Source organism: Protomyctophum parallelum (assembly GCF_964188405.1).
Source record: "Protomyctophum parallelum genome assembly, chromosome: 7".
Taxonomy (NCBI): domain Eukaryota; kingdom Metazoa; phylum Chordata; class Actinopteri; order Myctophiformes; family Myctophidae; genus Protomyctophum; species Protomyctophum parallelum.
The window spans coordinates 48478918-48495364 of record NC_139705.1 but is presented as its reverse complement, the minus strand read 5'-3'; the positions used below and the strand labels follow the sequence as shown (position 1 = coordinate 48495364).

Sequence of the window (16447 nt, the reverse complement as noted above, 5' to 3'; positions counted from 1 at the left end):
GTGGCATACTGTACACACAGTGCAGTGCAGTACACAGTGCATGTGTTCTGCTGTGTTGTGACATACTGTACACACAGTGCAGTGCAGTACACAGTGCATGTGTTCTGCTGTGTTGTGACATACTGTACACACAGTGCAGTGCAGTACACAGTGCATGTGTTCTGCTGTGTTGTGACATACTGTACACACAGTGCAGTGCAGTACACAGTGCATGTGTTCTGCTGTGTTGTGGCATACTGTACACACAGTGCAGTGCGGTACACACAGTGCATGTGTTCTGCTGTGTTGTGACATACTGTACACACAGTGCATGTGTTCTGATGTGTTGTGACATACTGTACACACAGTGCAGTGCGGTACACACAGTGCATGTGTTCTGCTGTGTTGTGGCATACTGTACACACAGTGCAGTGCGGTACACAGTGCATGTGTTCTGCTGTGTTGTGGCATACTGTACACACAGTGCAGTGCGGTACACACAGTGCATGTGTTCTGCTGTGTTGTGGCATACTGTACACACAGTGCAGTGCGGTACACACAGTGCATGTGTTCTGCTGTGTTGTGGCATACTGTACAACACACTGTGAGCGAGAATTGAACATGACATCAGTGGTAAAACCTCCAGCTCGCACGGTGCCAGATTAAACACACATCCCCCCCCCCCCCCCCAGTGCCTCGCTAGTGATGTCAGCCAGCCAGAAAAGATGCTGCGTAACGTAAGACATTAGCAGGTCCTTCACTGTCGCTGCACAGGCAATGTTTAGTGTTCAATCCTGTATGCTAATTGGTACTTCCTTTCCATAATCATCATAAAACACACACACACACACACACACACACACACACACAATAGGGCATTCACTTCTAGTCATTTTTATTAGTTGCCTAGTTTACTAGTCGACTTGTTGTTTAACTACCTATTATATAAAACATATATTTATTTTTTTGGAAATACATATTTGTACATTTAAAAACGGTGTACATAACTTGTACGTGACTATAACTATAATCTACCTGATCTTGAGGCCTACAAAATTGGGGGGGGGGGGGAGATAAAAATTAAAATTAAAATAAACCTTTTTTTTCTAGTACCAACAAGGTCAACTAGTGGACTAGTAAACTAGTTGCTTAATGCCCTAACACAGTCACACACACACACACACACACACACACACACTTGGGCTTCTTTCTCTCAATTTCAATGCTGTGGTTGCAGTAGCTCAGCTCATGTGTATCTCTGCCTACTGAGCAGTCAGAAGATAGACAGAGGTGATGATGTAGTGCAGGTACCAAACCACAAGGATTCTTATCAATATGCTTCCACTTTAACCCATTTTGGATTAAAAAAGGCTTCTAAATCCTAACATTTTTCTGAAAAACCCATGTTTCTATGTCAGTGGTATCTATCTCAAAATGTAGTTCCAGGGACCCCCCCCCTGAAGCAAATATTTTCGTTAAAAATGTTCACTCTGAAATATATATTCAAAGATTTGCGCCACATTTTCACGACTTCTCAAAAATAGCAGACCTACAAGCTCTGAGCTATGAGCTTGTAGATCTGCTATTTTTGAAGAGCTAAATGATGATTACACCAAACATCAAATGATGCTAAATGATGACAAAAGGGGTTCCCGCCCAAAATGGGTTAAAATACAGAAGAGCATTAATATGGACTGTGCTCAAGTCATCATTGGTTTATGAATCTGTGCCAGTGAGTCCTTTTTTTTAAATTCGTTTAGCTTTTTTTTGTTTTTAGTGGATCGTTCCTTGAAATGTTTTGCTGTTCGTAGCATAGAGTTGGTAGTCATCACTGCCAGGGCCCACCTGACGTCGTGTGGGAGCTGTCGGTAGTCATCACTGCCAGGGCCCACCTGACGTCGTGTGGGAGCTCTGACCGGTCCAGACCGCACTGAAGGACCACCAGCTTGCATAACGTAGTCAGGCTAGGACTCATGTCCAGGACGTACAGGTCGTGATTGTGCGTGAAGTAATCTATGAATCCCCCAAAGAGGACGACACGATCTCCCACCACGCAACAGCACATATTATACGTTAGAGCCGGTCCTTCCCTCTGTGGCTCAACCTTCTTCCAGGAGAAGGTCTCCGGATTGAACTTCCACAGGTCACTGAAGGTCACGTCCCAGTTGCGACCGCCACGTATGTACAGCTCTCCGTTGTGGGCGAAGGCTGAATGACACCAGCGTCCTTCTGGAAGGAGCTGTGCAGAAGAAGGAGTGCCCAGCCATGAGTTGGTCTCGGTGTCAAACACTCTGATGTGCCCTCCGCCTCCGAATACATACATCTTTGTCCCGATCATGGTGGCAGAGTGATTTGATGAAACGGGCGGTGTGGTGGCTGTGTTGTTGATTAAAGACCAGACCATGGTGGCGGTGTCCAACCTGTAGGTTTCATTAGTGTGTCTAGTCTGGGCCACTCCTCCGTGGATGTACATGGACTTCCCCGAGACACAAGCCGAGTGTCTGGTCGTCCTCTCTGGAGCGGTCCCGCTGTGATTTGGTTTGGAACATATGTTGGCGTCGACATCGAATGCATAAAGCCTGTAAGGATGCCCGTCCAAGACGTAGACAATGTCTCCTATCAGCACAGCTGTGAGGCCGGACCACTTACAGGTAGACTCAAGGTGACCTCCTCCTCTTCCAGGTGTCACCCGGGTCAACTTCCTCCACTGTAAAGACAGTGTGTTGAAGATGTGGACGTCAATGTGAGCCATATTGTCAGAATAGATCCCTTCAAAGGAGTACACCTTGTGCTCCACTGCAACAGCAGCGCGACCCAATACCCTAGTTCCTCCCTTCAGATGCAGTGTCCAGCAGATCATTTCTCACACCATAAGTATTATTGGTTCAGTGGCACAAATGTCCCACAAAGATGATGAGTTGGGTTTGGCCAACTCAGTGTGTTCAGCTACACAGCTGATGTGTTTCAACGTTGTTGATAAGTAGCTTTATTTTTTAATTTACTGCTGAAAGCTGCTGAATGACATTTTGTTTAGTTGACATTTTATTTTATCATCATTATGAAGTATACCTGATGACATCACTCAAACTGGTGACGTCAGTGTTGTGAAATGGTAGATGGTGGTTGAACAAGATCTTAGAGAGTGAGAGTCTATTATATCATCATTATTATTATTATTATTATTACTTGCGCAAGCAGAGCGTTCAAGTATTGTGGTCGTGCTGGTGCGAATGTGTGCGTATGCTCGGAGGTATATATACTGATGTTGATGGTGACGTAATTAAGATATGTATCAATGCCGGGTTATAACTGGCTTTTGATGGTGACGTAATAAAGATAGGTTTCAGATTACATACATGTATACATACACATACAGACATTGCCTTTAATTCCCCCGACACTGAAACATATCCTAACTAGATAAAGTGCCAATCGGCACAGGTCTCCACCAGGGCAATCAAAACAAATATTGTATTAAGTGTAAATGTATAGATTTAAAATGAGAATTGCCAAAGGTTGTTCAAGCACAGATTTTGACCAGTGGGGGGTCTAGTTAGCCCTGCTCCCTGGCGTGTGTGTGTGTGTGTGTGTGTGTGTGTGTGTGTGTGTGTGTGTGTGTGTGTGTGTGTGTGTGTGTGTGTGTGTGTGTGTGTGTGTGTGTGTGTGTGTGTGTGTGTGTGTGTGTGTGTGTGTGTGTGTGTGTGTGTGTGTGTGTGTGTGTGTGTGTGTGTGCGTGCGAGCGAGTGCATGACGCGACTTGGCTTGTTGTAGCGCCACCATCAGGCTGTTGAAAACTGTCAAGTGGCATTTCTTCCTCAGCCTAGTGGGAATATGCGTGCACAGTTCGCAATCGGACGCTGCGTTGAGGAGTTGTGGCGATTTGTACAAAGCGGGCTACTCCTGAAAACTGTAGGAGCCAATCGTGGCCAATCAGGATGGAATATGAGAAATCAAACAAACCTGTCTTGATCACATGACTATGGAGATCATGTGTACGGATTTGCGTGAAATTAGGATAACATGTGAAGGAGTAATAATAGAAAATGTGTTTTACATATGCCGGCCTCCTGGTGGCGCTATAAAGAGCAGATGGGAAAATTTCCAGGCAAAGGTTTTTCCTTGGCCTCTAGGGAGTTGCCATACAAAGTTATCCACAGATCCGTGCAGTTAGAGGTAAAAACACTTTTGGGCCAGTTATAGCGCCACCTTGAGGCTGAGTTGAAATTGTTGATGTGGCATTTCGTCCTCGGCCTAGTGGGAATGTGGGTGCACAATTTCACGGAAATCACGCGATGTGTTCATGATTTGCAGCATTTTGTTTGAAACTGAGCACTCCTGTGAATTTTGGAAGCCAATCTTAACCAATCAGGATGGAGTCTGAGAAATGTGAAAGACCCGTTTCGTTGAATGGCTCTAGAGAGACTGTGTACCAATTTGCGTGATGTTTGGACAAAATATGTAGGTGTACTGTGCAAAAACTTGTTTTGCACAAAGCAGCCTCCTGGTGGCGCTATAACAGGCCGTTCTGGAAAGTTTGGGGCAGAGGTTCATCGTTGGCATCCAGGGAGTGTGTGTGCAAAATTTGGCATCGAGCGGGTTAACGGTGGCCGAGATTAGCTGCTCACGGACGGACGGACACACGGACACACGGACACACGGACGGACGGACGGACGGAGTGCAAAACATACTCTCCCACCATGCCTTCGGCTGGTGGAGACAATTACGTCACCATCCACAGTATAGTACTTTCAACTTACATACATGCATAAATACATACATACATTACCTGTTAACCAACCAATATTGATACCTGTCCATTTAAACTCTAGACCGGCCTGCCCCAAAGCTATTAGTAATAATAAAAAAGTTTCCCCCTCTTGCCTTGCTCCCGCCTCACCCCCCCCCCCCCCCCCCCCCCCCCCTCTCACACAGACGCACGCACGCACACGCAACTTAAATAAATAAAGAACGAACACCTGCATGAATTAAATAAAGCTGTAGGCCTATACCCTGTCTGTTTCCCTGTTTCCCTCTCTGTCATGTCCACGATTTTTGACATTTTGTCCTGGCTCACGTTCAAGTTCAAGGTTTTGCGGAAATGGTAAATGCCGTAATTCCGGCGTGCACCCATATTTTGGCGTACGCCGGGTTGATAAATGAGGGCCACGACGTCTATGTCTCAAACCATACTATACTGTTGGACATTTGGTGTGCCTCGCAAAGTCGCAAGTGTTATACAAACACACACACGTTATTTTCCTAATTGTAATGTTTAGTGTCTGGTGGAGGGGAAACAGGGCGTTGGTTCATTCACTGTGTTGGTGCAAATTACCCCTTAAAACACTACTCCACAGTACGCACGCACACACACGCACACACACACACACACACACATACACACACACAAACACTATGCCACAGTACCTAGCACACACACACACACAGTCACACACACACACAAACAACTTAAAACACTATGCCACAGTACCTAGCACACACACACACACGCATGCACACACGCGCGCGCACACACACACACATACACAATACTTAAACACTATACGCCACAGTACCTAGAACACACGCATGCACGCGCACACACACACACACACACACATGACACGCGATTTCAATCTAGCGCAGGCTGCTATTTTCATGTATTCTCTGGTGTGTGAAGAAGACTGTCTGGTGGAAGCTTCTGTTCCTTGAAGGACAAACCGACTGCATTCCAGTGCAACAGGTCACCAGGTTGTCTGCTGTGATGTCACTGTCCCAGATTCTCTGTCACCGAACACCGTGACCCTGTCACCCTGGCAGGGGGACAGCGCTCGCCCACACACACACACGCTCGCCCACACACACACACGCACGCTCACACACACACCCACACACACACACGTGCGCGCTCGCCCACACACACACGCACTCGCACGTGGACTAATTATCAGGGTTGTGGTGGAGTATCCTGTTACAGAATGGATCAAGTGATGCAAATTTCCGTCTCTCTGGGAGCTGCCATTAGCAGCTAGAACGTTGGTAGAATTAGCAGACAGACAGACATACTGTACGACCGTTGGTAGACTTAGCAGACAGTCTGTACAGTAGGAACGTTGGTACTGTACATACTGTAACAGTGTGTGGCTACATCGCTCTGCTTCAGACGAAAAACCCACCACAGAACAGAAGCACAAATCGGTGAGTCTGTGTTTTGGTCTTAAAGGGGTAGTTCACCCCCCAAAAAAAAGAATATTTTATTTTTGGTTTTGTTATTTTTCCTATCATTCACTCCTTGAATTCATGATGATTGTTTTTTTGTTTTTTGTTTTTTTTTGCCAAGCTTAACAAGAGCAAACATCCCCTTATAACTTGGACAGTAGTAGTCTGTAATGTATATAACATGTTGGAGTATTGGAATAAGGAACTAATCCAATCTCCATGAATTAAATTATGGGGGGGAAACAGTCATTTTGGGGGGTGGACTACCCCTTTAAACTGAGGGGGGGGGGGGGGGGGTCAACATTCGGGGAAAATAGAAGATCTGTGACACAGCGTGAGCTTGTACATCTGCTATTTTCAGCGAAGAGATGTGGTGGAGGGAATTACTAGCAGTGTATACTTAGTTAGTATACTTAGTTTAGACTAGTCATTGGTTAGACATGGATTAAGCAGTGCCATAGTACACTATATACCCCCCCTATAGCTGACCCGCTGGTCAGATACGTTTCCCCCCTGGTCAGATACGTTTCCCCCCTGGTCAGATACGTTTCCCCCTGGTCAGATACGTTTCCCCCCTGGTCAGATACGTTTCCCCCCTGGTCAGATACGTTTCCCCCCCCTGGTCAGATACTTTTCCCCCTGGTCAGATACGTTTCCCCCCCTGGTCAGATACGTTTCCCCCTGGTCAGATACGTTTCCCCCCTGGTCAGATACGTTTCCCCCCTGGTCAGATACGTTTCCCCCCTGGTCAGATACGTTTCCCCCCCGGTCAGATACGTTTCCCCCCCGGTCAGATACGTTTCCCCCCCGGTCAGATACGTTTCCCCCCTGGTCAGATACGTTTCCCCCCTGGTCAGATACGTTTCCCCCCCTGGTCAGATACGTTTCCCCCCTGGTCAGATACGTTTCTAGGGTGTTTTTAGGCGAGGGGAAAACAAAGTCTGCCCTGCTCTGCTCTGAGCCTGTGGGAGATGTGACAGTTGAACAGAAGGCCTGGGTGGCACTCTCCACTCATTCCATAAGGGATGGGGAGGGGTCGGACAGGGGGGACGGGGGGGACGGGGGTGGCTGACGGAGCAGGCCTGCTGCTGGGACCACCAGATCAGATTGGTTCCAACACCACCAGCAGCAGCAGCAGCACTTCGCTCTCAGTAAACTAAGGATTGTTTTCATTGCAGAACAACTGAAGGAATGTGAGTTTAACTTCCTCTTGTCGAAGTAATCGCTGTAGTTTTCTTGTATTGAGTGCGTGTGCGACGTGCGTGCGTTTGCGTGTTGTCCAGTAAATATCTCTGTCTCCTCATATCCTGTTTCTCTCTCACTCTCTCTCTCTCTCTCTCTCTCTCTCTCTCTCTCTCTCCTGGGGGGAGGGGAGGAGGAGGAGGAGGTGTGCCAGCGTCCTTGTCCTTGACAGGAATCTGGCCCTCGCACAAAATAACGTTCCACCGTTTAAGGCGATGAGACCCAGAGCCCCCCGTAGCGGAGCGGCACGCACGTGCAGCCGCGTCACGGCTCTGCGTTGCAGAGCACATACGCAACTCTGTCAGATGGCTGCAAGCTGTTGGCTGGATGTGGAATTCTGGAATTCTACCGGGTCTGTTTTGGAATGGCCAAGGTCCGCCTTTCTCCTCCGTACGCACGCTCTCTCTCTCTCTCTCTCTCTCTCTCTCTCTCTCTCTCTCTCTCTCTCTTTCTCTCTCTCTCTCTCTCTCTCTCTCTCTCTCTCTCTCTCTCTCTAGCCTGCTCTTTCCGCGTGTCTCCCTGCCCTCCAGTCGGTCAGTCTGTCTCTCTCTCTCTCTCTCTCTCTCTCTCTCTCTCTCTCTCTCTCTCTCTCTCTCTCTCTCTCTCTCTCTCACACACACACCCACTAGGAAACAATCACAGTTCTGTTCCCTGTGTCTTTTGCGTGGGTGGGTTCTTATTAGCCACAGTCCTGCTGCACAGTCCTGCCCTTCAGTCCGAGTTCATCTCCCAGCCCTCCTCTCGCAAAACTCTCTCTCTCTCTCGCTGTGTCACTCTCCCTCCTCATCTCTCTCTCTCTCTCTCTCCTCTCTCTGTCTAGACAACTCCCTGTCGAACCAGGACCAGGACCAGGCAGGTGTCCCGGAGGTGTTCACGGGCCTGCTGCACGGATCCTCGCCCGTGTTCGACTGTCGAGGCGAGGAGCCTTTCAGAGTGCCTGGAGGAGGAGGAGGAGGAGGAGGAGGAGGGAGTGTCACACCAGTGCCAGCGTCCAGCCAGGGCCCCCTGCCACCCCTGCCAACGCTGCCTGCGTCGTCGTCGTCGTCGTCATCGCCGTCGTCATCGTCGTCGGCACCCGAGCCCAAAGGAGCTGCCAAAGTCAAACCGCCGCTCGCGGCCGCAGTACCCCCAGCGGCCAGCAGCAGGCCCAGCATGGCCGCCATCCTCACGGACTGCGACCCCAAGGCCATCTACGCCACCGTCAACAAGGGGGAGAGGATGGCGAGGCCCCCCCACCCGGGCGACCTGAAGCTGGCCCGCAGCCTGTCCAAGTCGGACTCTGACCTGCTGGTGTCGCCCCCTAGCGAGGAGGAGCTGCACGGCGGCCTGGGCAGCCGCAGCGAGTCGGTGTCCAACTGCAGCGCCGGAGGGAAGAAGAGGCTGGAGAAGAGCCCCTCCTTCACCTCTGAGTGGGACGAGGTAGGGCGCACGCACGCACACACACACACACACACACACACACACACACACACACAGAGTCCCTCGTTCACCTCCGAGTGGGACGAGGTAGGGCGCACGCACACACACACACACACACACACACACACACACACACACAGAGCCCCTCCTTCACCTCCGAGTGGGACGAGGTAGGGCGCACGCACACACGCACACACACACACACGCACACACACACACACACGCACACACATACACACACACACACGCACACACATACACACACACACACACACACACAGAGTCCCTCGTTCACCTCCGAGTGGGACGAGGTAGGGCGCACGCACACACATACACACACACACACACACGCGCACACACACACACACACACACACACACACACACACACACACACACACACACGACACGGATGCTTTCCCGGTTTTGATCGGTTGTTAAAGGAATACTTCATTCGGGTTCAAATTTAACACTGAAGGTTTTCAACGTGCACACGCACATACACACACAGACACACACACACACACACGAGAGGAAACGCAAGATGTCAGAATCGATAAACCGAAATGTGAGATAGTATTAGCACCTGTGCATTGTTTACAATTATGCACATTGCGCGATACACAAGCACTTTGATATTTGATCTTTTAGCCGTTTTCCTTTCCTCTGTTTATCTGTTTTATACATCCGGTGGTTTTCATTATAATGTTGAAGTGCTAAAATTAAACAATGGGAGGCTAGTAGTGATGCCACTGTAGCCTGCTGCTAATGAAAGCAAAACACTGGAACAGGCTGTGCACACCGAAGTTTGAACAAGTTGAAAGGGGAAAATTCCTTCTGAATCCTAACCTAAGTTTTCTGGAACACTTCTACTTTTTGATTCAAATGTTTTTTTATTATCATGTTGCTATATACAGTATTGTGATATGATCCCTTGTATTATTATTTAAAATATGTTTTAAGTGGAAGGACCCCCTAGCTAAGAGAGAGATGAAGCAGGGACATTTTTCTGAGATTTCATAGATAGCTTCATAGATGTTTGTTTGACAGAACTTGGATTAATGTTAATGTGTATTTCCAGACATTTAACCACTTAAAACCGTAAATACTTAGTATAAACTTGACCTGCCACCTAGTACCCTGACTAGTACCCTCCCTACCAAACCTAGATGATCTACGAGCTGGTGAGTTTGTTTGGTTTGGCGATGGTGTGCTATGAGAGAGCATTCATGTGCCCCCATTACAACATAACTGTATTACCTAATACACAGTGGAGCCGTTCACTGATGTGAAGAAACACATGAGTCATGAGCTGAACAAGGAGGGTGTCCATTCCCTTTACGAGGGTTTTGAACTGGGGGGTGTATTGCTGAGGAGGTGGAGCGCTCAATGCATCAGTACTTATAACACCTACCATCAGCTCCCAGTACTTATAACACCTACCATCACCTCCCAGTACTTATAACACCTACCATCACCTCCCAGTACTTATAACACCTACCCTCACCTCCCAGTACTTATAACACCTACCATCACCTCCCAGTACTTATAACACCTACCATCAGCTCCCAGTACTTACAACACTTACCATCAGCTCCCAGTACTTACAACACCTACCATCAGCTCCCAGTACTTATAACAACACCTACCATCACCTCCCAGTACTTATAACACCTACCATCACCTCCCAGTACTTATAACACCTACCATCAGCTCCCAGTACTTACAACACCTACCATCAGCTCCCAGTACTTATAACACCTACCATCAGCTCCCAGTACTTATAACACCTACCATCAGCTCCCAGTACTTATAACACCTACCATCAGCTCCCAGTACTTATAACACCTACCATCAGCTCCCAGTACTTATAACACCTACCATCAGCTCCCAGTACTTATAACACCTACCATCAGCTCCCAGTACTTATAACACCTACCATCACCTCCCAGTACTTATAACACCTACCATCACCTCCCAGTACTTATAACACCTACCATCAGCTCCCAGTACTTATAACACCTACCCTCACCTCCCAGTACTTATAACACCTACCATCAGCTCCCAGTACTTATAACACCTACCCTCACCTCCCAGTACTTATAACACCTACCATCACCTCCCAGTACTCATAACACCTACCATCAGCTCCCAGTACTTATAACACCTACCATCAGCTCCCAGTACTTATAACACCTACCATCAGCTCCCAGTACTTATAACACCTACCATCACCTCCCAGTACTTATAACACCTACCATCAGCTCCAGTACTTATAACACCTACCATCAGCTCCAGTACTTATACAACCTACCATCACCTCCCAGTACTTATACCACCTACCATCAGCTCCCAGTACTTATAACACCTACCATCAGCTCCCAGTACTTATAACACCTACCATCACCTCCAGTACTTATAACACCTACCATCAGCTCCCAGTACTTATAACACCTACCATCAGCTCCCAGTACTTATAACACCTACCATCAGCTCCCAGTACTTATAACACCTACCATCAGCTCCCAGTACTTATACAACCTACCATCACCTCCCAGTACTTATACCACCTACCATCAGCTCCCAGTACTTATAACACCTACCATCAGCTCCAGTACTTATAACACCTACCATCACCTCCCAGTACTTATAACACCTACCATCAGCTCCCAGTACTTATAACACCTACCATCAGCTCCCAGTACTTATAACACCTACCATCACCTCCCAGTACTTATAACACCTACCATCACCTCCCAGTACTTATAACACCTACCATCAGCTCCCAGTACTTATAACACCTACCATCAGCTCCCAGTACTTATAACACCTACCATCAGCTCCCAGTACTTATAACACCTACCATCACCTCCCAGTACTTATAACACCTACCCTCACCTCCCAGTACTTATACCACCTACCATCAGCTCCCAGTACTCATAACACCTACCATCAGCTCCCAGTACTTACAACAACACTTACAATCAGCTCCCAGTACTTATAACAACACCTACCATCACCTCCTAGTATTTACAACACCTACCATCAGCTCCCAGTACTTATAACACCTACCATCACCTCCCAGTACTTATAACAACACTTACCATCACCTCCCAGTACTTATAACAACACTTACCATCACCTCCCAGTACTTATAACAACACTTACCATCACCTCCCAGTACTTAGAACAACACTTACCATCACCTCCCAGTACTTATAACAACACTTACCATCACCTCCCAGTACTTATAACAACACTTACCCTACCCTACCCTACCTTCCAGACGATAAATAATAGTTCTTGGCTCAGTACTAATCACAGAATGTTCGTATTCTCATGCTTTTGTGCTCTAAACTCTTACGCAACCCTGTCCCTGTCTGAGCCCCACATTTCAATATTTTATTGTCCCCATAAAGCCTGTAGCCTGGTGTATATCGGTGCTGTCGGCCAGAAGCAGAGGAACGTTTTATGTTTTATTGTTTTGTTTTGTTTTGTTTTAAAATAAATAGCCTATCACAACAATTCAGCATTTTAAAGCTTTTGCACAGCTCCTCCGTTTAGAGATAGAGGGCTGTGCAAGGGAAGAGAGGAGGAGAAACAAGGTGATATTGTAGAAGATGAAGCAGCGAGGATGAGGAAGATGGGAGCAGAGAGGGAAGGACATAATTATAATAATAATAGGAGCAGAGAGGGAAGGACATAATAATAATAATAATAATAATAATAATAGGAGCAGAGAGGGAAGGACATAACAATAATAATAATAATAATAATAATAATAGGAGCAGAGAGGGAAGGACATAATAATAATAATAATAATAATAGGAGCAGAGAGGGAAGGACATAATAATAATAATAATAATAATAGGAGCAGAGAGGAAGGACATAATAATAATAATAATAATAGGAGCAGAGAGGGAAGGACATAATAATAATAATAATAATAGGAGCAGAGAGGGAAGGACATAATAATAATAATAATAGGAGCAGAGAGGGAAGGACATAATAATAATAATAATAATAGGAGCAGAGAGGGAAGGACATGGAGAGGAGGAGGAGAATGCAGCCTCATCCTCCCTCCAGGCCCCGGGGTCCATTTGGCAAGGCTTTAGACCCCAACCTGAGCTCCCCTAGAGAACCAAAAATAGAAAGAATGTTCGGATGTTTCATTGTTCTGTGGACATTAATTTCTTTAGTGACGCACATAGTGACGCACACACACAGACACAGACACACGTATATTTCCGGTATTATTATTTTTATCCATTTTACCATTAGTAGCCGATCTACAGTCACAAGCACACAAGTTACACAATTAACTATAAATATGGCTTAAAGGGACACTGCTGCATTTTCGGACCCGAATATCGGAGCGAAATGTTTTCTGCAGTTTATCCAAAGAACCCAAGGACCTAATCCCAAAAAACGCCAGCCGTTTTCAAGCTCCTTAACTGTCTCTAATCCCTGAACCCAACTGAAATGTTCTGGTGCGGACCAGGAAAATGGTCCTATTTCTCAAATGATTCTCGATACTGTGGCTGTTTTATGGTCAGAACTAAGGGTCTTACATTCAGCGTCCTGCTAGACACTGGGTTGCTGTAGGCAGCACAGAAGTGCCATTAACGACAGTAAAGCACGTTTCATCTAGTTGTCAGTACTGTACATGTACTGTAGATGTAGTTTAACCCATTTTGACCTGAGATCAGATTCAAAAAATGTCTTCTACATCCTGACAGTTTTCTGAAAAAGCTATGTTTCTATGTCAGTCGTTCTTCGATTTTTCAAAAATAGCAGACCTAAAAACTCATAGCGCGCCACTCGGTGGCGCGCTATGAGCTTGTAGATCTGCTATTTTTCAATAGCTAAAGTGTAACATAATGCTAACAACAAAAGGGGTTCGTTTTTATTTAGTTTCTGCCCGTGAAAAAAGGTAGTCGACAAAGCTTTGTAATCGTAGTTCTAATCGACTGAATATGAGGCAGACTCTTACACAAAAGTTGCCTATTTTGGACAGATAGAAGCCAGTAGCTGTGCATATCTCTTCTGGCCCTATGAACAACAGTGCCAGTGGTTTGTGAATGAATGCATACAAACATAATTTTAATTCAGAGACGCCGTCATACTCTGCCAAGGAGGCAGTCTCTCTGGTCTACACAATACATGGATTGTTTTTGAATTGATATTCATGCAGCTATGGGGGCGGCCATAGCTGAATGGTCGTTAGAGCCAAAGGTCCCAGGTTCGATTCCAGACCTCAGCAGTGTGTCAAAGTGCCCTTGAGCAAGACCTAAACCGCTAACTGCTCCCCGAGCGCTACAGCCAAAGGCTGCTCCTAGGATGTGTAAAATAAAATGCACATACTGTAGGACTAATGCCACTTATGCATCAATAGATGTTCTTTTATTGGGGACAATTACACAGCATATGGCAAAGGTTGTTGCATATTGTGTGACCCATTTTTATTCACAAAACACAAAACGAGCTAAAACAACATACACACTGTTCTCCAGCTAGGTTGCCAGGTGGTCTGCACCAGACTGTCTAATTATGCACTCTGATGACCACCTTTCCCCAGGCTGCCCACTGAGCCTTGCTCCTTACAAAGGCTGAACTGGTCACGTTTTGAAGGAAATATGTTGAGGCAACATGACTGCTGTGTTTCAGAGGTACTGACTCCAGATCAGCCTCTAAGTGCTTGTATAATACCATGTTTCAGGGGTACTGACTCCAGATCAGCCTCTAAGTGCTTGTATAATACCATGTTTCAGGGGTACTGACTCCAGATCAGCCTCTAAGTGCTTGTATAATACCATGTTTCAGAGGTACTGACTCCAGATCAGCCTCTATGTGCTTGTATAATACCATGTTTCAGGGGTACTGACTCCAGATCAGCCTTTATGTGCTTGTATAGTACCATGTTTCAGGGGTACTGACTCCAGATCAGCCTCTATGTGCTTGTATAATACCATGCTTCAGAGGTACTGACTCCAGATCAGCCTCTATGTGCTTGTATACTACCATGTTTCAGAGGTACTGACTCCAGATCAGCCTTTACGTGCTTGTATAATAGCATGATTCAGAGGAAAGCAGCAGCTTGTCTGCAGGTTCCTCTGTGTTAACCCATTCAGGCCTAAGGCCGATTCTAAAAACGCCTCTAAATCCTGACCTAAGGTTTCTGAAAAACTTCAAATATTGATATAGCAGAATATTTTTTTTTACATTTTTGAATACTGTACATACTGTACAGAACCCAAATATGGGTGCCCGGCCTGAGGGGGTAAGATACAAATAGGGGTTCCCGCCCAGAATGGGTTTTAAAGGACCACTTCACCACTTTTCAACTTATCTTCATATAGTTGGTCCTCCACTAATGTTCATGATGAAATAGCAAAACATTTCTACTCGCTCTGTGTATCGTAGGAGTGACATCATCGACGGGGAATCCAAGCTAAGGCTTTTATATTCCTGAAACGTTACCATGCGATAATGGAAGCCATCGCGATAATAAAAATCTCTCTCTCTCTCTCTCTCTCTCTCTCTCTCTCTCTCTCGATAGATAGATAGATAGATAGATAGATAGATAGATAGAAGTTTGAAAAGTGGTGAACCCTTTATGGATCTGAATCAAATGAATACTGGGGGTTTTGCTGTGCAGTGTTGCCATGGTTACACAGCAGTAAACACACACAGAGTACTTTCATTTAGTAATAAAACATTGTGTCATAAACTCCACCACATCAAACCCTGGTGTCACTATTGTTGGGCATGTCGCTGCAGACAAAACATTTTCAAAAATGCTTTTATGTGGCACTTGTTTTAAGCCATGCCCCAAGTATGGTGCTTTAAAGATGTGGCATGACACATTACATGACTATCTTATACCATCATCTTAACCCATTCTGACATGAGATCACATTCTAAAAATGTCTTCTACATCCTGACAGTTTTCTGAAAAAGCTATGTTTCTGTCAGTCGTTCTTTGATTTTTCAAAAATAGCAGACCTACAAGCTCATAGCGTGCCACTCGGTGGCACGCTATGAGCTTGTAGATCTGCTATTTTTCAATAGCTAGTTTATAGTGATTCAGCCATTGCAAAAAATATTAAAAAAAATGCCCTCGGCAGATTTGGTCTTGCACCGCTCAGTTGTGATTGAATTCCCACTCCCTCTGAAGTATAGTGATGGACCAATCGGTGAGCCAGTATGCAAATATGGGGCAGGCTTATCGCCAGAGTTTTTTTTTTTCTTTTTTTTCTCCGCCCCTAATTAATTAGTTACTCTGATTCCAGACTAATATCTATGCAGTGATAGTAGTCTGGCCATGTCATGCAGGCTACCAGGACTCGGCATTGAGATTGTCTTGGGCACGGTGGCACAGTTGGTAGTGCTGTCACCTCACAGCTTGAAGGTCCTGGGTTCGATTCCCGCTGTGGGCGCTGGCGGCGTGTTCCCTCCTCCGCGTCATCAGTGCCCATACCCGAAGTGGGGTTGGCGAAATGGCCTTTCTGTGTGGAGTTTGCATGTTCTCCCGTGTCGTCGTCGTCCCCCCCCCCCCCAGGTTGGCAAACTAAAATGTAAATTTGCTGCC

General features: G+C 46.3%; 1 protein-coding gene across 1 annotated transcript in view; it reads left to right on the top strand.

Moving 5' to 3' along the window:
* Nucleotides 1-16447, top strand: part of LOC310861878 (ankyrin repeat and SAM domain-containing protein 1A) — a 153177-nt gene that overhangs the window by 77779 nt on the left and 58951 nt on the right. Inside the window, exon 15 of the mRNA XM_083769584.1 lies at nucleotides 8259-8857. Within this exon, the coding sequence (XP_083625710.1) occupies nucleotides 8259-8857 (599 nt within the window). The remainder of the gene's footprint in view (nucleotides 1-8258; nucleotides 8858-16447) is intronic.